The sequence below is a fragment of the Musa acuminata genome, chromosome BXJ3-7 (assembly GCF_036884655.1).
Source record: "Musa acuminata AAA Group cultivar baxijiao chromosome BXJ3-7, Cavendish_Baxijiao_AAA, whole genome shotgun sequence".
In the NCBI taxonomy this organism is placed as follows: Eukaryota; Viridiplantae; Streptophyta; class Magnoliopsida; order Zingiberales; family Musaceae; genus Musa; species Musa acuminata.
Genome location: NC_088355.1, coordinates 1,664,520 through 1,680,601, shown reverse-complemented (window position 1 = coordinate 1,680,601; position 16,082 = coordinate 1,664,520). Strand labels below are relative to the sequence as shown.

Below are 16,082 nucleotides of genomic sequence, written 5' to 3'. Positions count from 1 at the left end.
AGTACATAGATATTATGATTGAACATTTACTACTACCATGTTCTTAATCATGCTGTATCATTAGAAATAGCTAAAATACACATTTCCAGAGAAAGGCAAAACAGAATCAACTAAAAAGTATGTGATGAACCTTCTTTATGTTCGTGGGTCAGGCCGGGCCTGCCTTATATAGATGAATCAATATACATGACTGCAACAATACACGAACAACGTCTACCCACAAAAACTAATAAAAAACCAGAGTTGCATCTGCTTATCTTGCGCAAACATACTACACATGGCTATACCAACCTACCGATTCCATGATCGGAAGTTTTGGTAGACGGAGTAGAGGATATTAGGGAGAAAAAAATTGTAGCACACCTTCTATCTACAATCGAGAAAGCAGGATCCATGTACCCGTGGAAGACTTAAAAAGGTCCTGTTACTACCTGTGCCTGCCAATGACAACAAATAAGCTGGATTTTGAATACTGACCGATCTGGTGCTTAGTTGCAGTCCAACCCACACTCCTCCAAGAGCGGCCCATCTGACTTTGCCAAGAACGGATCAATCCGCACCCACAGCAGAGAGAAAATTGATGCGAGGAGGATGGACCACACAATGACAATTGTAGGTGTCCGGTTCTGTCGACCAACAAGACCTTTGAGGAAAGGATACAGGTGGACGATCACCCAGAAGGAGAAAAAGAGCTTCCCGAACAGAGGTCCCCATGATTCATATCCGTTGTTTATTGCGTTAGAGACACCAGCTACCACACCAATGAAGTTCACAATAAGCAAAGTTGTAGGAGGGATGAGCAGCGTGGTCCATTTGAATGTGTACAACTCGGAGAACTCTTCATCGTCACCAGCCTTCGTCGTCACGGTGAAGTTGGTGTCTATACCTGCAAGGACCTTTAAAAGCCCCTGAAACACAGCAAACAGATGCGAGGAAACACCTCCAATAACCCAAAACTGTTCATTTCTCCACCAGTCATCAATGCCGACACCACTCCATCTCATTTCCAAAATGCTCGTGGCAAAGATACAGATGAAAAGCGACAGGAACCAAAGACTTGCTACGTTGCTAAGCTGCAGTTTAAAGCACAAGTCATTATTAGCATTAATAATTTCTAAGAACAATCCAATTGGAAATAAGAATGCAATCTTACCTCTGGGGTAATAAATTTTCCAGTGAGCAAGCAAACAGCAGGCAACGTGCAGTAGGCCAAAAGAGGAATTGATGTCCAAGGATAAACAGTGGCATTAATGTATGACATTCGTTCCAACCATTTCAGCCCACTTCCATATCCATACCAGAGAGGGCAGTGTTTGCTCAAGAAAATTTCCACGGACCCAAGAGCCCACCTAAGAACCTGGTGAAGACGATCTGAGAGATTGAGAGGTGCAGAACCTTTGAATGCAGGCCTTGTCGGTACACAATATATGGATCTCCACCCATGGCAATGCATTTTGAATCCTGTCAATATATCTTCTGTGACTGAACCATAGATCCATCCAATCTGTGATGAAAACGAAGCAAATTAGGAAGATAGCTAAAATGTTATATAAAAGATATCAAGACAAAATAATTACCTCTTTTCCCCATTCTGTCTTGTCTTCATAGCCACAGCTAATAACATGGATAGCTTCCTTTAAAAGAGATGCTGGAGTAGCACCTTTTGGTGTTCCACCATTCTCAAGGAGAGTAGATGCAACAAAAACAGGAGACTGTCCAAATCTCTTTTCTAACTTCTCTTCAGACGTCAGATGTGGCTTTTCACTCCCGTTTCCTGTCAATTAATTAAAAGGCTAGCACATTGAGACATTATGGATGACACAAAAACAAGAACAACTATTAACTTATTTCTGACAGCTGTATAATTATGCCTTCTATCAACTAGTGTTGCCTAAAAGGGAGTAATGGATATATTTTAGGTTTAAACCACATGACAGATAAAGGTGAAAGCACTTAAAAAATGCATAATTGACAATAGAGTGGCCTATCTCACTTTGTCTATTTTACAAAAAGGTATCAAGTTACAAACAGAATGAAAATCCAGATGAGTATTTAAGCACTGTGGACCTCTTAAGATGATGTACACACACCTATCTAAGAATTACACTGACGCTAAATGGAGTCATGTCCTATCTTGATGATCATGATCATATTGTTACTAGAACTACAAGAAAAGAACAAGAAGCACCAGAAGGTCGTCAAACTCTACGTGGAAGTATGGCCTTAGTCGGTAAATTTGAATCATAGTCTAAAATAACATGTAGTAATTGACCAACTAAAGGCATGTACTTACCTTGCTTTCCCTCTTCAATGGACTCCAGTGCAAATTCTGGTGCTTCATTATCACCTCTCTTGGAACTATTCTTTTTCTTTTCCTGCTTAGCTTTTGCTGTTTTCTTCTTCCTCGTGCCAGAACAACAGCACGCACAACAACACCACTTAGGCCAACAATTGCAAGTCCTAGTTGGTGGCTTCTTTGACTTCGGAGCACTATATCCATAGAGCGCCTGTCTTCTGAAAGCACATCCAGTGCCCACATAAATGGGTCCTTGAATTCCATCCAAACCTTTCATATTGATCTGCATCATGTTTTGTTTTGCTTCTCTAAGCATACCAGGTTCATGAACTTAAAAGCGAAGAAAATGTGCAAAGGACATTCAAAAGTGAAACTATAGAATGTGAATCACATGTGACATGGAGATACTTACATCAAAAAACACAATGTTTCGATTAGCATAGCGATCATGTCGATCAATACCGTCGAACCTCTGCGGGAACTGCACATAGCAAACTTTCTTTCCTACAAGTGGATCCATCATGAAGCACATTGCCTCTCGTATAGCCTTGCTATTGTTGAAGTAGTGGTCACAATCCACATTCAACAAGTAAGGTGCATTTGTAAGTACAGCAGAGACTCTAACCTGACAAAAGCAATAGAACCAAATGAGTAAATCTAAAGCTACTGTTACACTAAGGCAAGAAAATCAATCCAAGTGACAGTTTGTTACCAAAGCATTCATAGCACCAGCCTTTTTGTGATGGTTGAAACCTGGCCTCTTTTCTCTAGAGACATAAACCAAGCGTGGCAGTTCATTTCCTTCCACATCATGCCCACCACTTTGCCCCAAAAAGACCTAAAAATTTATGATAGCAACAAAACTATCAATTGAATTGGCAAAAAAAAAAAAGAAGCAGCAGCTTGATACGACTGCAGCAAATAAAAATTTAGAATAGATACCTAAAATGTTATCATTGGTGGTGATGTACCTAACTCACTTACGGTATATGTAAGTAAAAATTTACCTGAATCATCCCTGGATGATCACGGACATTGTTTCCAGGCCAGAGTGTTCCATCTTGCATGGTCCATCCTTCTTCTGGTACCTTTTGTGCTTTTGAAACTAATGCATTTATTCGTACCTTGAATTCCTCATATTCTCTCTGCAAACAACATCAGATTCCAGAGAATTATTTATATGCAAATTTTGTCAATTAAAATATACACAGAGTCCTCTCTGCAAACCATGTCAAGTTCATAGAATTGTTTATATGCATATTTATTCAATGAAAATATATGTAATCTTTCATACCTTCATTGCTCTCCTTTCTTTAACAAATGAAGGATGGACCTTATCCTTTAAATAGTCCATCTTTTGCTGAAAATACCATTCTGGTGCACGGGGCTCAACATTGAATTTCTTACAAAAAGGAACCCATTTCTTTGCAAATTCAGATGTTTCTGATAATGCTTCAAATGTTAACATCGCAGCACCATCATCAGAAACATAGCAAGAAACTTTTTCAACAGGGTAATCCACAGCAAGAATTGAGAGAACAGTGTTTGCAGTGATCAAAGGTGGTTCCTTCATAGGATCAACTGTACTCACGTATATGTCTATCGGAGATAGTTGAGAAGGCTGCCCTTCTTTTTCATATCTAGAAAAGAATGAATAATTAGGCAAATGTCCGAGTAAATTATTCAAGTTAAACAAAAAATTTGATAATGACAACTTCAGCTACCTTAATGACAATCTGTCGAGATAAGTTTCCCTTTCAATTGGAAGCCACTTGGGAAACTGATCCAGAATCCATGACATAGCAAACCAGATTTCGCAAATGACGGATATGAGCCACAATGGATATGCATCAACTGCAGGGTTCATGATCCGATAATGGAAGAAAAATCCAACAACTACCAGACGAATTATGATGATCATTCTGTATGGGTTTATTTGGCTGGAAGATATTGGCAGCTTTCTTGACAATGGTTGTCGTGCTTCATCCATTCTACAGAAAACAAATTGAACAATTAATCTTGCAAAGAAACCAAATGTGATTACCTCTCAAACATGACAACTTATTCGGCTTAACGAATAAGAACATGAAATACAAGAAGGTGGCAATATCTGATATAACCTTTTGTGCTGATGCAAAAACTATATCAGAAATAAATATTTCCCTTTTAATCAACCAGCCCAATACAATTGATAGTTGAACATGAAAGAACTTCCCAAGGCTTTTTCCCTAATGACTTCACTTGAAACACAGTTGTAAATAACCCATAATCATTTTGTAACCATCCAGAGAAAACAACCAAAAAATTTCATCTGGCAACAATTTTTTTACCCGGAGACTTTTCCTCTATCATATTGATGAAAGGAAGGAACCTCTAGATATTAATTACACCGTTAATATTACTAATTGGTCAGTCCTAAATTCAACTTTTACATAAATTGAACCAAAATTTAGAACATTAAGGAATTTCAAAAAGAAAAAAGCCTGCATAGCAAATCATCAGAATCAACTATATACATGAAAACGGAACTCATGGAACATGAAGAATTAAATTATTGAGAAATTCATAATGTACATCATCATGTCCAGAACCTTAGGTAAAGACAGTATTCGGTGCATAAGGTTGACACTATTTTGTCAAACAAAACATACAGAATACTGGAAAGTTTTTGCATGTTTTCATTTTATGTTGTTACAGTACAGCTTATCGAGTAACTAGTACTAGCAATTGCATATGAAAGATGGCGTCAAACTGACTAAGAACTATTACAAGATTATAACATAATAAAAGAAATAAATGAGAACAACCTGTACAGTGTTAGACTCAATAACTAGAGTATATCACCATCGATGCTTATAAAATATGATTTTTCTCAAGATGCTCGATTTATCAAAAGACATGGAGCTTACAATGGTAAATCAGATTCATCACCATCATTATCCCAATCTCTACCACCACCATCATTCCTAGTCATGTGCATTTTCTCTTGCTTCTGCTTCCAATTCTCCATTCGTTCTTTCCATGCCACACTTCCATATCCGTAAGCTGCAAGATCCTTGGAGGGGTCCATTGATCTAGGTTGCACTGCAAGGGAAGAGCTTTACATTAAATTTTTTCATGAACTAGAAAACCTGATGGATCAACATTATAATTTCTCATCTTTAGACAAGTATTCCTAGTGGCAATGTAGAATTCTGGATACCTGGAAGAGCGGGGTCTGAAAAGGGAAGCGGATGGATCCTTTTCCCTCCGCCACCCATGAAAGAAGGGACGAGGGCATGCTGTTCGGGAGGAATATCATCAACCTGGAAGCAAAATTAACAGAACCATCAGACTGTGTTATTTTAGTGTGTGCAAAGTATCGACAGCAAGTTATGAGTTCAAGTACCATCTCGCCATTGGTGAGCAGAGGAACTTGAGGTGCATTATGAGCCATATTAGGCGCATTGATGTCCCCCCATCTACCATAGCTCATATGGCCCTGCAGCATAGCATCAGCCATGTACTGTGACTCCTGCTTGTGTCCCCCAACAAAGTTGAACTCATTCTCAAGATCATCTACGCCATCCTCTTCGTCATCGCCAGCCACACGAGGACACCCTACATGAGAGGATTAGAAATTCAACAATGTGACAAAAGAAGGATACAACGCCGGAGAGATCTATGACAAGAGGATTAGAAGGGAAGAAATTATACAAAGGTTTATTGCAAGAAGCATGCTAGACTGATCTACTACATGGGTCTACCATAAAAAAAAGAATATCAGGTAGAATGAATGAATTACATTTTTCTGCATGATTTCCATCTCGATGTATGCACACAAGGAATCATATTTTTTATTAGTACCAAACTAACATAAAATTCATCATAAATTGATCATTATTATCTGATTGATTAAAATATAATTGGATTATCTTCAAATAATTTGATTATTTTTGTCTGAGATTGTGGAGTTGGGAATTTGTTTCTCTTCGATATTGTGTAATTTCATACCAGAATGAATATAAAATAGAGACATATCCAGCAGCACTACAAGAAGGACCGAGGACTAGAGAGATTTCTTGCCAAGGAAATATAGGCGTTTTTTTATGATTCAATATTATACCAATTACGAAGTGAACCAAATCTTAAGAGGAGGTCCAAAACAGCAGAAGATCTGTATGCATCAACTATGACCATGGAAACAAAATCCTCCGCAACAGATCTACAAGAATTGAAGCAGGGAGGAGTTAGTGAGGGCGTCGTGTTTGAGGTTTTTACCCTTGAGCCGTTTAAACCTGGTCTTGCACTGGGGGCAAACCTGGTTTCCCTCCCGGCGCTCGTACTCGTAGCAAGTCCTGCAAATGGGGAAGGCGCACTCGTTGCAGGCGACGAAGAGATCCCCGTCGACGGTGAGGCCGACGTCATCACCGCAGATCTGGCAGATTTGCCCGCTCAGCTGCTGGAGCGGCTTTGGCTGCAAGCAAGATCAAGTCAAAAACCTCCACACCCAACAGTTAAAGGGAATGCAAACTGAAACTTCCCCCCCCAACTTGCTGACTAATAGCTGACAGGAAAGGAAGAAGAAATACCGCCGATTCTCCATCGCGGCGGATGACGACGAGCTCGTTCCGGTTGTGAGAGCCGGCGACCAGACCAGCACTCGCCTCCATCCCTTGTCCGCGGCGGGTGAGGCTCTATCTTGACAGATCCGAAGAATCAACTCCACTCTCGGGATAGGAATGGGGAAGCAGAAGCGATCCCTCCTCCCTCGCCTCTCGATCTGTGGAATGGAGAGGGGGAGGACAGTCAGTCCCTCTCTCTCTCTCTCTCTCGCTCTCCTTTTTCTCGCTCGGGGGTCGTCTACCTCAACCTGCCCTCTTCATCCCAATCCCTCTTATTATTCCTTCCTTCTCACTAACAACGCATCCATTTTTTTCACCGTCACTTCTTTTGTCGGTTGGTTAAGTAAAAGATAGAGAGAAAAAAATGAGGCGATCACCGAAGAGTGGTTAATCAATAAACGTGAAAGATCAACGAGCAACACAGTGTGGACAGCGACATCAGAGCTGTCTGTGAAGAGGGAGAGGACTTCGACCACATGCATCTTATTGTATTATTTTTCACAGCCCCTCCCGTTCTGCCACTCCTTTTTTATTTTTGGAGAGTTGGCGTCGTTTTGGCGTTTTATTTATATTTTAAGGCGTCCGCCGACACTGCCAACTGCGCCAGAAAGAACATTACCCGCGCTTACAGCTAAGAAAGCGATGTGAGCCTGTGAGGTGAGGATTTCGAGCGCACCTAAGGAAAGAGTGCCGAAGAATTTTGATTTAACTATCTAATTTTCTCGATTATTTGCAATTTTGATTCAAGTAAGATATTAGAAATAGGTTCAACATAAATCTAAAGAAAATCCCAAGAAAATTAAACTTACCTACAGCATCGATGGATGAGGAAGAGACGCGTACGCCATTAGATCGGTCTTCCTTCTCTCCGACAGCACCGCACGGACACCGTCACGAGCAGGTCCGCGCCAGAAGAGCATCATGCTGCTGAGCATCACGATTAATGGACAGGAATACAAGAAAGATACGCATAATACGAATCGTATATCAACGAGTTAATCGACGATTTTGATCATCTCAACCCAACCATTAGCCGCTCAGATGAGTCGTCGCTGCACCTTCTCCTCTTGATCGGTGACATCAGAGGCCTCTATTTCTTCCCAGTGGTGAATTAATTGGGCGAGTTGGACATCGTAACTGACAATAATTGAGCCCGGTTTAGCGTCGGCCGAGCTGCCTCTCTCTCTCTCTCTCTCTCTCTCCCTTCCATCATTGACGTCTCAACAACCAGACACACACGCGGTGGGCCGGAGGACAGCTCATCGTAAGACCACGCGGCACCGATTTGGTGGGGCGAAAGGACCGGTGATGTGCTATTGCGATTTGCTAATTGGCTACGTGGGTCGAACCGACACTTTGAGCCGAGTGGTTTTACCAAAAGAGCGCGGTTGGTGGCGCGTCGCGTGGGGGCCATTCACGGAAGCATCACTGCAGGCGACGAATCAACAACATCCTTAAACAATGCAAGTCAGTAAAATGTGGCAATGAAGAAGGAACGTTCGTTCACTGTCGACCATCACATCGATCATATTTATAGAAATTTACGTCGGTATAATACATTCGCACTTATTGTTTCTTTTCTCGACTTGACTTGACTTGCCGGCTTGTGAGGACCACAAAGGCTGTGAATGCATAGAGAACTGCAGCAGATCCGACGATTGCTCCCACGATAGGTTTTGTGATGGCTTATGTTAACAGGGAATAAACAAAGAAAAATATCTACGACAATATCGAGAGTAATTTCCAGTAATAAAATGTGAGTCTGATATTTTTTGTTTTTCTCGACCTCCTCTTTCAGTTCTTTCTATTATTATATTATATTATGTTATGTTAACAAAAAATAAGTAATATAAATAAACTGATTTTATAGATCTTTTTAAATGAGTATGAATCAATTTAGATGAGTGTAACCCACACTAAAACTGATCATTTCATCTCAGATGTGTTCTTTCCACTAATATCAACATATATTGAAGAGTATTCTTTTCGTAGATACTAAAAAAATAAAAAAATTTTGACAAAATTTCATTTCAATAAGAATAAAAAATTGTGTAACTATCCAGAATTATCCTTAAGCTAATTTAGAAGAATTTTAGACCCCAAATATGTTATTTTTGAATGATAGTCCGTAGTGTGAAAAATCAATATAATTGAGATCTCAAAGTGAATTTTTGACCAAAGGACTGTTTCAAGCCATCCTTTAAAGATATCTAAGTGTATCTTTTGGAGAAAAAGATATAAAATCAAAATATTATTTATGAATCTAAAAAAGAAGAAGATACAAATCAGTGTAAACACCAATATGTCATAAAAAATTAAAAAACTAACTACGATAATCCTCACAGACATTTTGTAAGATTTCTGTGTTTTTAGAATGATATGATATGAGATAATATTAATTATACTGTTTTTGAATATTGTGCATTTGTTGAAATAATAAAATCTTCTTGATAAGGTAACCATATTCAGTAAAATGTACTTCCAACATACCATTTAGGCCAAACCTCTGCTTGAAAGCTCATCCACTAAGTACCATTGCCATTCTGGAAATTTTAAGAAGAAGAATCTCATTTATTCTTGTAAAACAAAGAACACATATAGCAGATATAATCTCACCTGTTGTATTTATAATCATAAGAATTCTCTTCAGCTGGAATCCTTTGAAAAAAATGAACAAAACATAATGCTCCTCGTCTTTTTGTCCTAAATGTTGGAGATAGTTGATTCTGCACAGGGCAGCACCTTGATAACTCGTATACTTGGTGCCCATGGAGTAATCATTCTCTGGCTTCCCTTGTTAGCTTCACCATCTTAGTGAAGTTCTCCTGTTGGATGAATTGACAAAAGGCACTACTATTTCGTCCATCTTACACTATATAATCCATCACCTAATTGCAGTAGCATGATCATGACACTACTTTCCCAGTTACTAATGACCACCTCAATCATTCACCAGCTAGTCAACTCTGAAGAAATATTTTGGTGCAAATTACAAATGAGCAGAACAAAGTCACCAAGTATTAATCTTATCTGTTTCTCTTTTAGGACCGTTACCAGTAATCACCACATGAGCAAGCTCCATCCTGGAAATGGTGAAACCGAACAGGGTCCCTTATTATGATGGTCATGTCCTCAGACTTAGCAACGAGCTTAGCAAAGGTGTGACAGTCACCACATATCCTTAGGTTCTTCATTATCCTGATCGGCTTACTTCTGGTTGAGTTCAACACTCCAAATGCAATTGCTAGCTTCTCACTGTGGTACCGTAGTGATTCTTCCTTCTGCTCTTTTCCTACATCATGCAACACAAAATCTGTGTCCGGCACGTACCCTATGTTGGCTATTCTACTGATCAAACGGCTCAATTCTTTCTCAATGCCATCTGCTTGTGGGTGTGACATGTCCCCAACGATGAAGACATGGATCTTTTTGCCCACTTCGATCCAGCTGCGACCTGGCTCCTTCCTCACCCGACGGTCTCTCATGGATTTCCTCACCTGTTCCACCTCATTCCATCGGTGAGAATCAGCATAAATATTGGATAAGAGTATATATGCCCCTTCATCATTTGGTTGTAATCTAAGAATCTCCTTAGCTGCATGTGCTGCTAAATTTGCATTCTTGTGAACTCTGCAAGCTCCAAGAAGTGTTCTCCAGATGACTGTATCAGGTTCAAAATTCATATCCTGGATAAACTCGAGAGCTTCCTCGAGCTTCCCAGCTCTCCCAAGTAGATCGACCATGCAACCATAGTGCTCTCTTCCTGGCTGTATATCGAAGAGTTTCTTCATAGACCTGAAGTAGTACCACCCATCTTCCACAAGACCAGCATGGCTACAGGCAAACAGAACTCCCACAATGGTGATATAGTTTGGTTTAGGACCCAAAATCTTCATGGACTCGAAAAGCTTCAATGCGTCACTGCTTCTTCCATTCTGTGCCAAGCCTGAGATCATCGTGCTCCATGAGATCACATCCCTCTCTGACATCCTCTGGAACACGGCATATGCGTCCTCCAAGCTCCCACACTTGCAGTACATATCTAGCAGCGCATTGTTCAGAATCAAATCCCTCTCATGCTTGAGCACATGGACATGAACTTGCCTTCCCATCTCGAGTAGCACCATTCCGGTGCAAGCTCTCAAAACACTGGCCAATGTGCCTTGGTTTGCCAAGAAGCCCGCCCTCTTCATTTGGGCAAATAGACTGATAGCCTTGTATCCATCTCCGCCCTGTGCAAAGCCACCGATAATGGAATTCCAAACCACCAAGTCGCGTGTCGCCATCTCCTTAAAAACCCGATATCCGTAGTCCAGATCACCAAATTTCGAGTAGACATCAATGAGAGAGCTCCTGACGAAGACATCCGATTCCAAACCATACTTAACAATGCAACAATGAACCGACCAGAGGGACGCTAATGTTTGGCAGGCCCGGAGAACAGCTGAGAAAGTGTACATATTGGGAGCCACCCCTTCCCTTTGCATAGAGATCAGAAGCCTTAAGGCTTCTTCATTCCGCTTGAGATTCGTCATCACGGAGATCATGGTAGTCCAGGACACTACATTTCTCTCACCCATTCTATCGAACAGCTGTCGTGCCTCGTATACGAGGCCAAATTTCGTGTACATGCTCATCAAAGTGTTCGAGAGGAACAGCTCAGGGTGGTCACCGTCCGAAGAGAGGTGGCGGTGGACGAGCCGGCCTTCGTCGACGGCATTGTTCCTGATGCAGAGCTTGATGAGGTTTGAGTAGGAGATGGGGTCGGCGCGAAGGCCGTGAACCTCGAGGGAACCCATGGCAGCGATGGCGTCGGAGAAGGCGCCTCGGTGGCATAGGCTGGCGAAGGTTTCGACCAATGGGTGCGGCGGAGAGGAGTTCGGGAGCGGAACCGAAGAGGCGGGAAGGAGGAGAGCGGCGACGGAGCGGTAGGAAGTAGGAGGGAGACAAGGCCGGAGAGGTTTCGATGGTATGCATCTGGAGAAGGCTTTCATGTAACGCTGAGAGGCGTGAATTGATCTCAAGAGCAACGAACTGTATTGTGAGTGTGCATATTTACGATCTTGGATCATCGAACTCCTGTAAATAATGTGCGTATTTTTTTTTTTTGAAAAGTATCTCTATTTTTAGAATTTTCAAACAGTATTTTTTACATAATAGCTAAAATAATTTCTTTTTTCTTGTAAATATATTATAATATATTTAATAATATCAAAAAAATATTGTGACACAGCTTATGACACTGCATTCTAGCGTGTTTATAATATTTTAATATTACAGTGTTTTCAACAACACTACAAAAATATTACAATATAATATTTTTAATAATAAAATAAAATTATTATAATATAGTATTAAAAATATTATATTATTTTTAATATTATTAAAAATATTTTAAAAATATTATATGAAAAATATTATATGAGGATATTTTTAGATATTAGGTAAAAAAAATATTATTTAGAAATCAGAAAATAGTGAATTTTGTCGAGAAAAATTTTAATTTTTTTTCGTCGTCCTATGAGCCTAATAGAGCCACGCAATGGGCCTCAATTTGGGCCCAAGTTTGTTGCGTCCAACAACCATGTGTGCGACCCAAACCGTAAGCCAGCCAGCCTATAAATAGCCAAGCGTTCGCGATCATTTGCCTGTTGCTTCCCCTCGTTAGTAAACCCTAGCCACGCACCAGCCGTTACCCTCTTCCTCCGCCGTAGCCGTGGGCGATCTTGTTCGCCATGGGTGAAGGCTTCCTGTGACCAGCCAAAGCAAAGTTAATCCCACCTATCAATGATGGAGTGTGGCTTTCTTCACGCCGCAGGAATACACCCCTTTACCCCGCCCGCCCCCCTCTTCTCTCTTTGGATTTCGTTTGATCGGTGTTTTCTTCTTCTACTATATCTTTAGCTTCTTTCACCGTTTAGAAATGCAATGGTTCGTGATGTTTTTCCCCCAATTTCTCTCTCTTAATTTTGCTACCGATCATAAGTCAGGTGTCGGCCGGTGAAATCCAATGGCTGACACAGTTACATGCTCGGGAGATGGACGGTGCCCTTCGTTACACGTGCGGCTTTTTCTTTTGGTGCTGTCTCGTGTTCCATTGGGGTTCCATATCTTATCACATTTGCTTGCAGAGTTGGATTTCCTCGGTCGCTTTCTTAGAATACAAGAGCATTAAGTTTTGGTAGACAGGCTCGGTGGCATTTTAGGCTAAAAGCACATTAAGTTTTGGGAGATGGCATTATCTTCGTTCTTTTTTTTGATATTGTTTGCAATCATATTAAACACTGCAACTAATCACCTTATATGGTAAAGCTTGTTTCCGTTTTTTGAACCAAATGTCTCTTTGAATAACTGTTTTATCAATTTTATTAGGGTATTTTATTCGAAAATCTCTGTTATTTGTTTTTCACTGATGTCGTCTCCCATGTAATTCGGCGTTTTTTTGTATTTCTAAAAAAAATCCTTCCAGTTTTATTTCATTTGTTAATTTTAATAATGTATTATTATAAAATTATTAAACAAATATACACAATGATACTAATTATATTAGAATTATTTTGAGTAATTTATCAAAAAAGTCTTTAACGATCTTTTACGAGATTATATTTTCATATTTAATTTTTATCAAGGGTTATTTTTTAAAAATTTGATCAAAATGTCCTTAATAAAATCATAAAAAGATGATCGACTTTGACTAAGTATGATTTGGATTTTTAATATTTAATTAGTTTTTTGAAATGAATTATGTTCAATTAAACCTTAAATCATTCAATTTAGGTCTAAATTTGCCTTTTGATTTCTTTCAAAATCCCTTGGTCTCTTTCACCTCCATTTCACTTTCTCCTCTCACATCGTCGCCTCCTTTCCCTCCCTATCGTCTTCTCCCACTTCACATTCGCCTCTTCTTACTTTACCTTTATCACCTTCTCATCCTCTTACTTCTATCGCCTCTTCAACGTTTCACTCCGTCGTCTTCTCTCTTCTCATTGGCTTTCTTTATCTTCTCCTTAGCTTCTTCCTCTCATTCTACCTTCGTCTCCTCCGCCCACTCTATATTTGCTTCATCCTCTTCCTCAGGGTGGAGTGGGAGGAGGATGAAGCCATAGGAGAGAGGGAGAAGGAAACTAATGGCGTGGGGGAGGAAACGTCGGTTTGAGAGGATGATGAAGCCATGTGGGAGGGAACCTAATGGGGAGGCGAGGAGATAGCTAAGTGGGAGGAGGAAGCGCTATTGGTGAAGTTGGAGGAGGTGACGGAGTGGGAGAACTAATACTGAGGGAGGAGATGGTGAGTTGTTAGAAGGTATATGACTCGATTCGATTGGAGAACTACTAATACGGAGGAGGAGGCGGATCCGACTTGAATTGATTTGATATTTTTTTATTTAATAATGAGTGTTTTGTTGGAATTTTTGATAGTTGAGATGTTTTGTAAGAACTTTTGAAATAGAATAGTTTTTTTAATTTATCCGTAATTATATGATATTATTTTTTTTAATTTATAAAGAATTATATTCATAAAAAAATAAATCCATCGAATTATTGTTTTAACATTAGAAGCTATTTTAATTCGTCTCTTTTAATAAAACTCATTGTGAGAAAACTTATTAAAATAAATTATAATTATGATTATCTATTAGATTAAGATTTATTTTAGTCCTTATAATTTATTCAAATTTAAAATAATTTTTATATTTTAAAAAGTATAGCATATAAATTTTGTTAGTTTGAGTTAAATGACATTAGAATTTATTTGTGAATGTTGATTCATAATAAATTATCATTATTATAATATATATAATTTATTTTTTTAAAAAAAAAATTAAAATGATCATCAATGGCGAGAGGAGATATCGTCGTAAAAGTGATCATCAACAACAACACATAGTCCTTGCCTGGTAAGGTGTCGTACGTATGTAATCTCTCTTCCTGATTATGAGTTTAGGAACTTTTGGTTTTGTCCCAGGTGGATACAAATCGTATTGATTATGAACTCAGGAACTTTTGGTTTTACCTCAGGAGGATGCAAATCGACTAGTTTTGCCCCAGGTGGATACAAATCGTATTGATTATGAGCTCAGGAATTTTTGGTTTTGTCCCAGGTGGATGAAAATTGACTAGTCCCACATTAGGCATGTAGTGGTCTCTTGATATTTTTTCCTTCTAAACGTTTATCATCGTCTCTCACTTCGTCTTCTTTGTGCTCACACATTATGTTTATGATGTGGTGGTCTAATTTTTTATCATTTGTTCTCCATCAGTCTCTTTTATTTTTGCCTTTGTCTTTTCATTGCTATAATCTTTGTTGTTCTTTTTTCTCAAGATAAATTTTATTTTTTAATTTAAATTATGTGTTATTATTAATTTATTATGAATCAATATATCGCATAAATAAATTTTAATATTTATTATCTCATACTCTTTTATATATATATATATATATATATATATAGGGATCATCCATCTTACACTCACTTGGACATCCTTCGTGACTTTCCTCTATTGGCAACTTTAGTGAAAGAAGCCCAAGACCATCACAGTGATATATATGTGCTGCATGATTGGGTATTAAAAACCAATTCCTTTTGCGTGATGTCTCCCTTTACATGATCAAGCACCAATATTGAAACCGTAAAAAAAGAACCCTTCTTTTTCATCACTAGGTGTATGATGATCGACCGAGTCACTCCCAACAAATCTCCTTCCCTTTGCCTTGAAGCTTGTTCATGTTGCCAACCATTGTAACCATAGTGGAAGTGCATGCAAGGACACAACGAACTCTGACCCCACCAGAGAAGTCGGGGTTAAGATTTCTCCCACGACCCAATGATGGCCGACCGGAGTCACCGACAATCCTTAACTTTCTCAATCTTGTATCATTTAGTAGGGACTTTGTTTAGCAACAAGAAGAAAGATAAGGCAGAATAAAGGATGCTGGTCTTCGTCTAGAAAGTGACTATGATGAATGCTTTGTTAGATGAAGCGAATAGGATGATGAGTCACTTGAAGTAAAATAGGATAATAATTGAGTTTCACGTGTCAAGTTCCGATTATCCAATAAATATTGATCATATCATCAATAAATGCCTATTAGAAATTAAGGAAACAAAATAACTTGTTTTGGAACAAGTCCTGGACTATCTTGAATTGATCAGATGTAGTAGAATTAATCGTCAGCCATGT

The 16,082-nt window shown here is 39.2% G+C and overlaps 2 protein-coding genes across 2 annotated transcripts; both read right to left on the bottom strand.

Moving 5' to 3' along the window:
- Nucleotides 1-106: 106 nt before the first annotated feature.
- LOC135643645 (probable cellulose synthase A catalytic subunit 5 [UDP-forming]) lies at nucleotides 107-7,158 on the bottom strand. The gene is made up of 14 exons (XM_065160868.1): nucleotides 6,868-7,158; nucleotides 6,557-6,752; nucleotides 5,685-5,896; nucleotides 5,499-5,601; nucleotides 5,206-5,380; nucleotides 4,021-4,287; nucleotides 3,591-3,936; nucleotides 3,304-3,441; nucleotides 3,009-3,134; nucleotides 2,709-2,921; nucleotides 2,294-2,579; nucleotides 1,578-1,774; nucleotides 1,154-1,504; nucleotides 107-1,073 (listed from the first exon to the last, which is right to left on the bottom strand). Exons 1-14 carry the CDS (start codon nucleotides 6,946-6,948, stop codon nucleotides 489-491), a joined length of 3,276 nt encoding a protein of 1,091 aa, XP_065016940.1. The 5' UTR covers nucleotides 6,949-7,158; the 3' UTR covers nucleotides 107-488.
- A 2,709-nt stretch (nucleotides 7,159-9,867) lies between these two features.
- On the bottom strand, nucleotides 9,868-11,978 carry LOC135643075 (pentatricopeptide repeat-containing protein At2g03880, mitochondrial-like). The gene has a single exon (XM_065159630.1). It carries the CDS (start codon nucleotides 11,970-11,972, stop codon nucleotides 9,951-9,953), a length of 2,022 nt encoding a protein of 673 aa, XP_065015702.1. The 5' UTR covers nucleotides 11,973-11,978; the 3' UTR covers nucleotides 9,868-9,950.
- Nucleotides 11,979-16,082: the final 4,104 nt, after the last annotated feature.

Bases quoted from the DNA above. Each gene is read 5' to 3' on its own strand.
- LOC135643645 (XM_065160868.1), bottom strand. From the start codon at position 6,948: ATGGAGGCGAGTGCTGGTCTGGTCGCCGGCTCTCACAACCGGAACGAG. The intron at 5,602-5,684 runs GTACTTGAACTC...TTTTGCTTCCAG, and splicing joins TGCTCACCAATGGCGAGATG to GTTGATGATATTCCTCCCGA. The intron at 1,775-2,293 runs GTAAGTACATGC...ATTAATTGACAG, and splicing joins CATTGAAGAGGGAAAGCAAG to GAAACGGGAGTGAAAAGCCA.
- LOC135643075 (XM_065159630.1), bottom strand. From the start codon at position 11,972: ATGATCCAAGATCGTAAATATGCACACTCACAATACAGTTCGTTGCTC.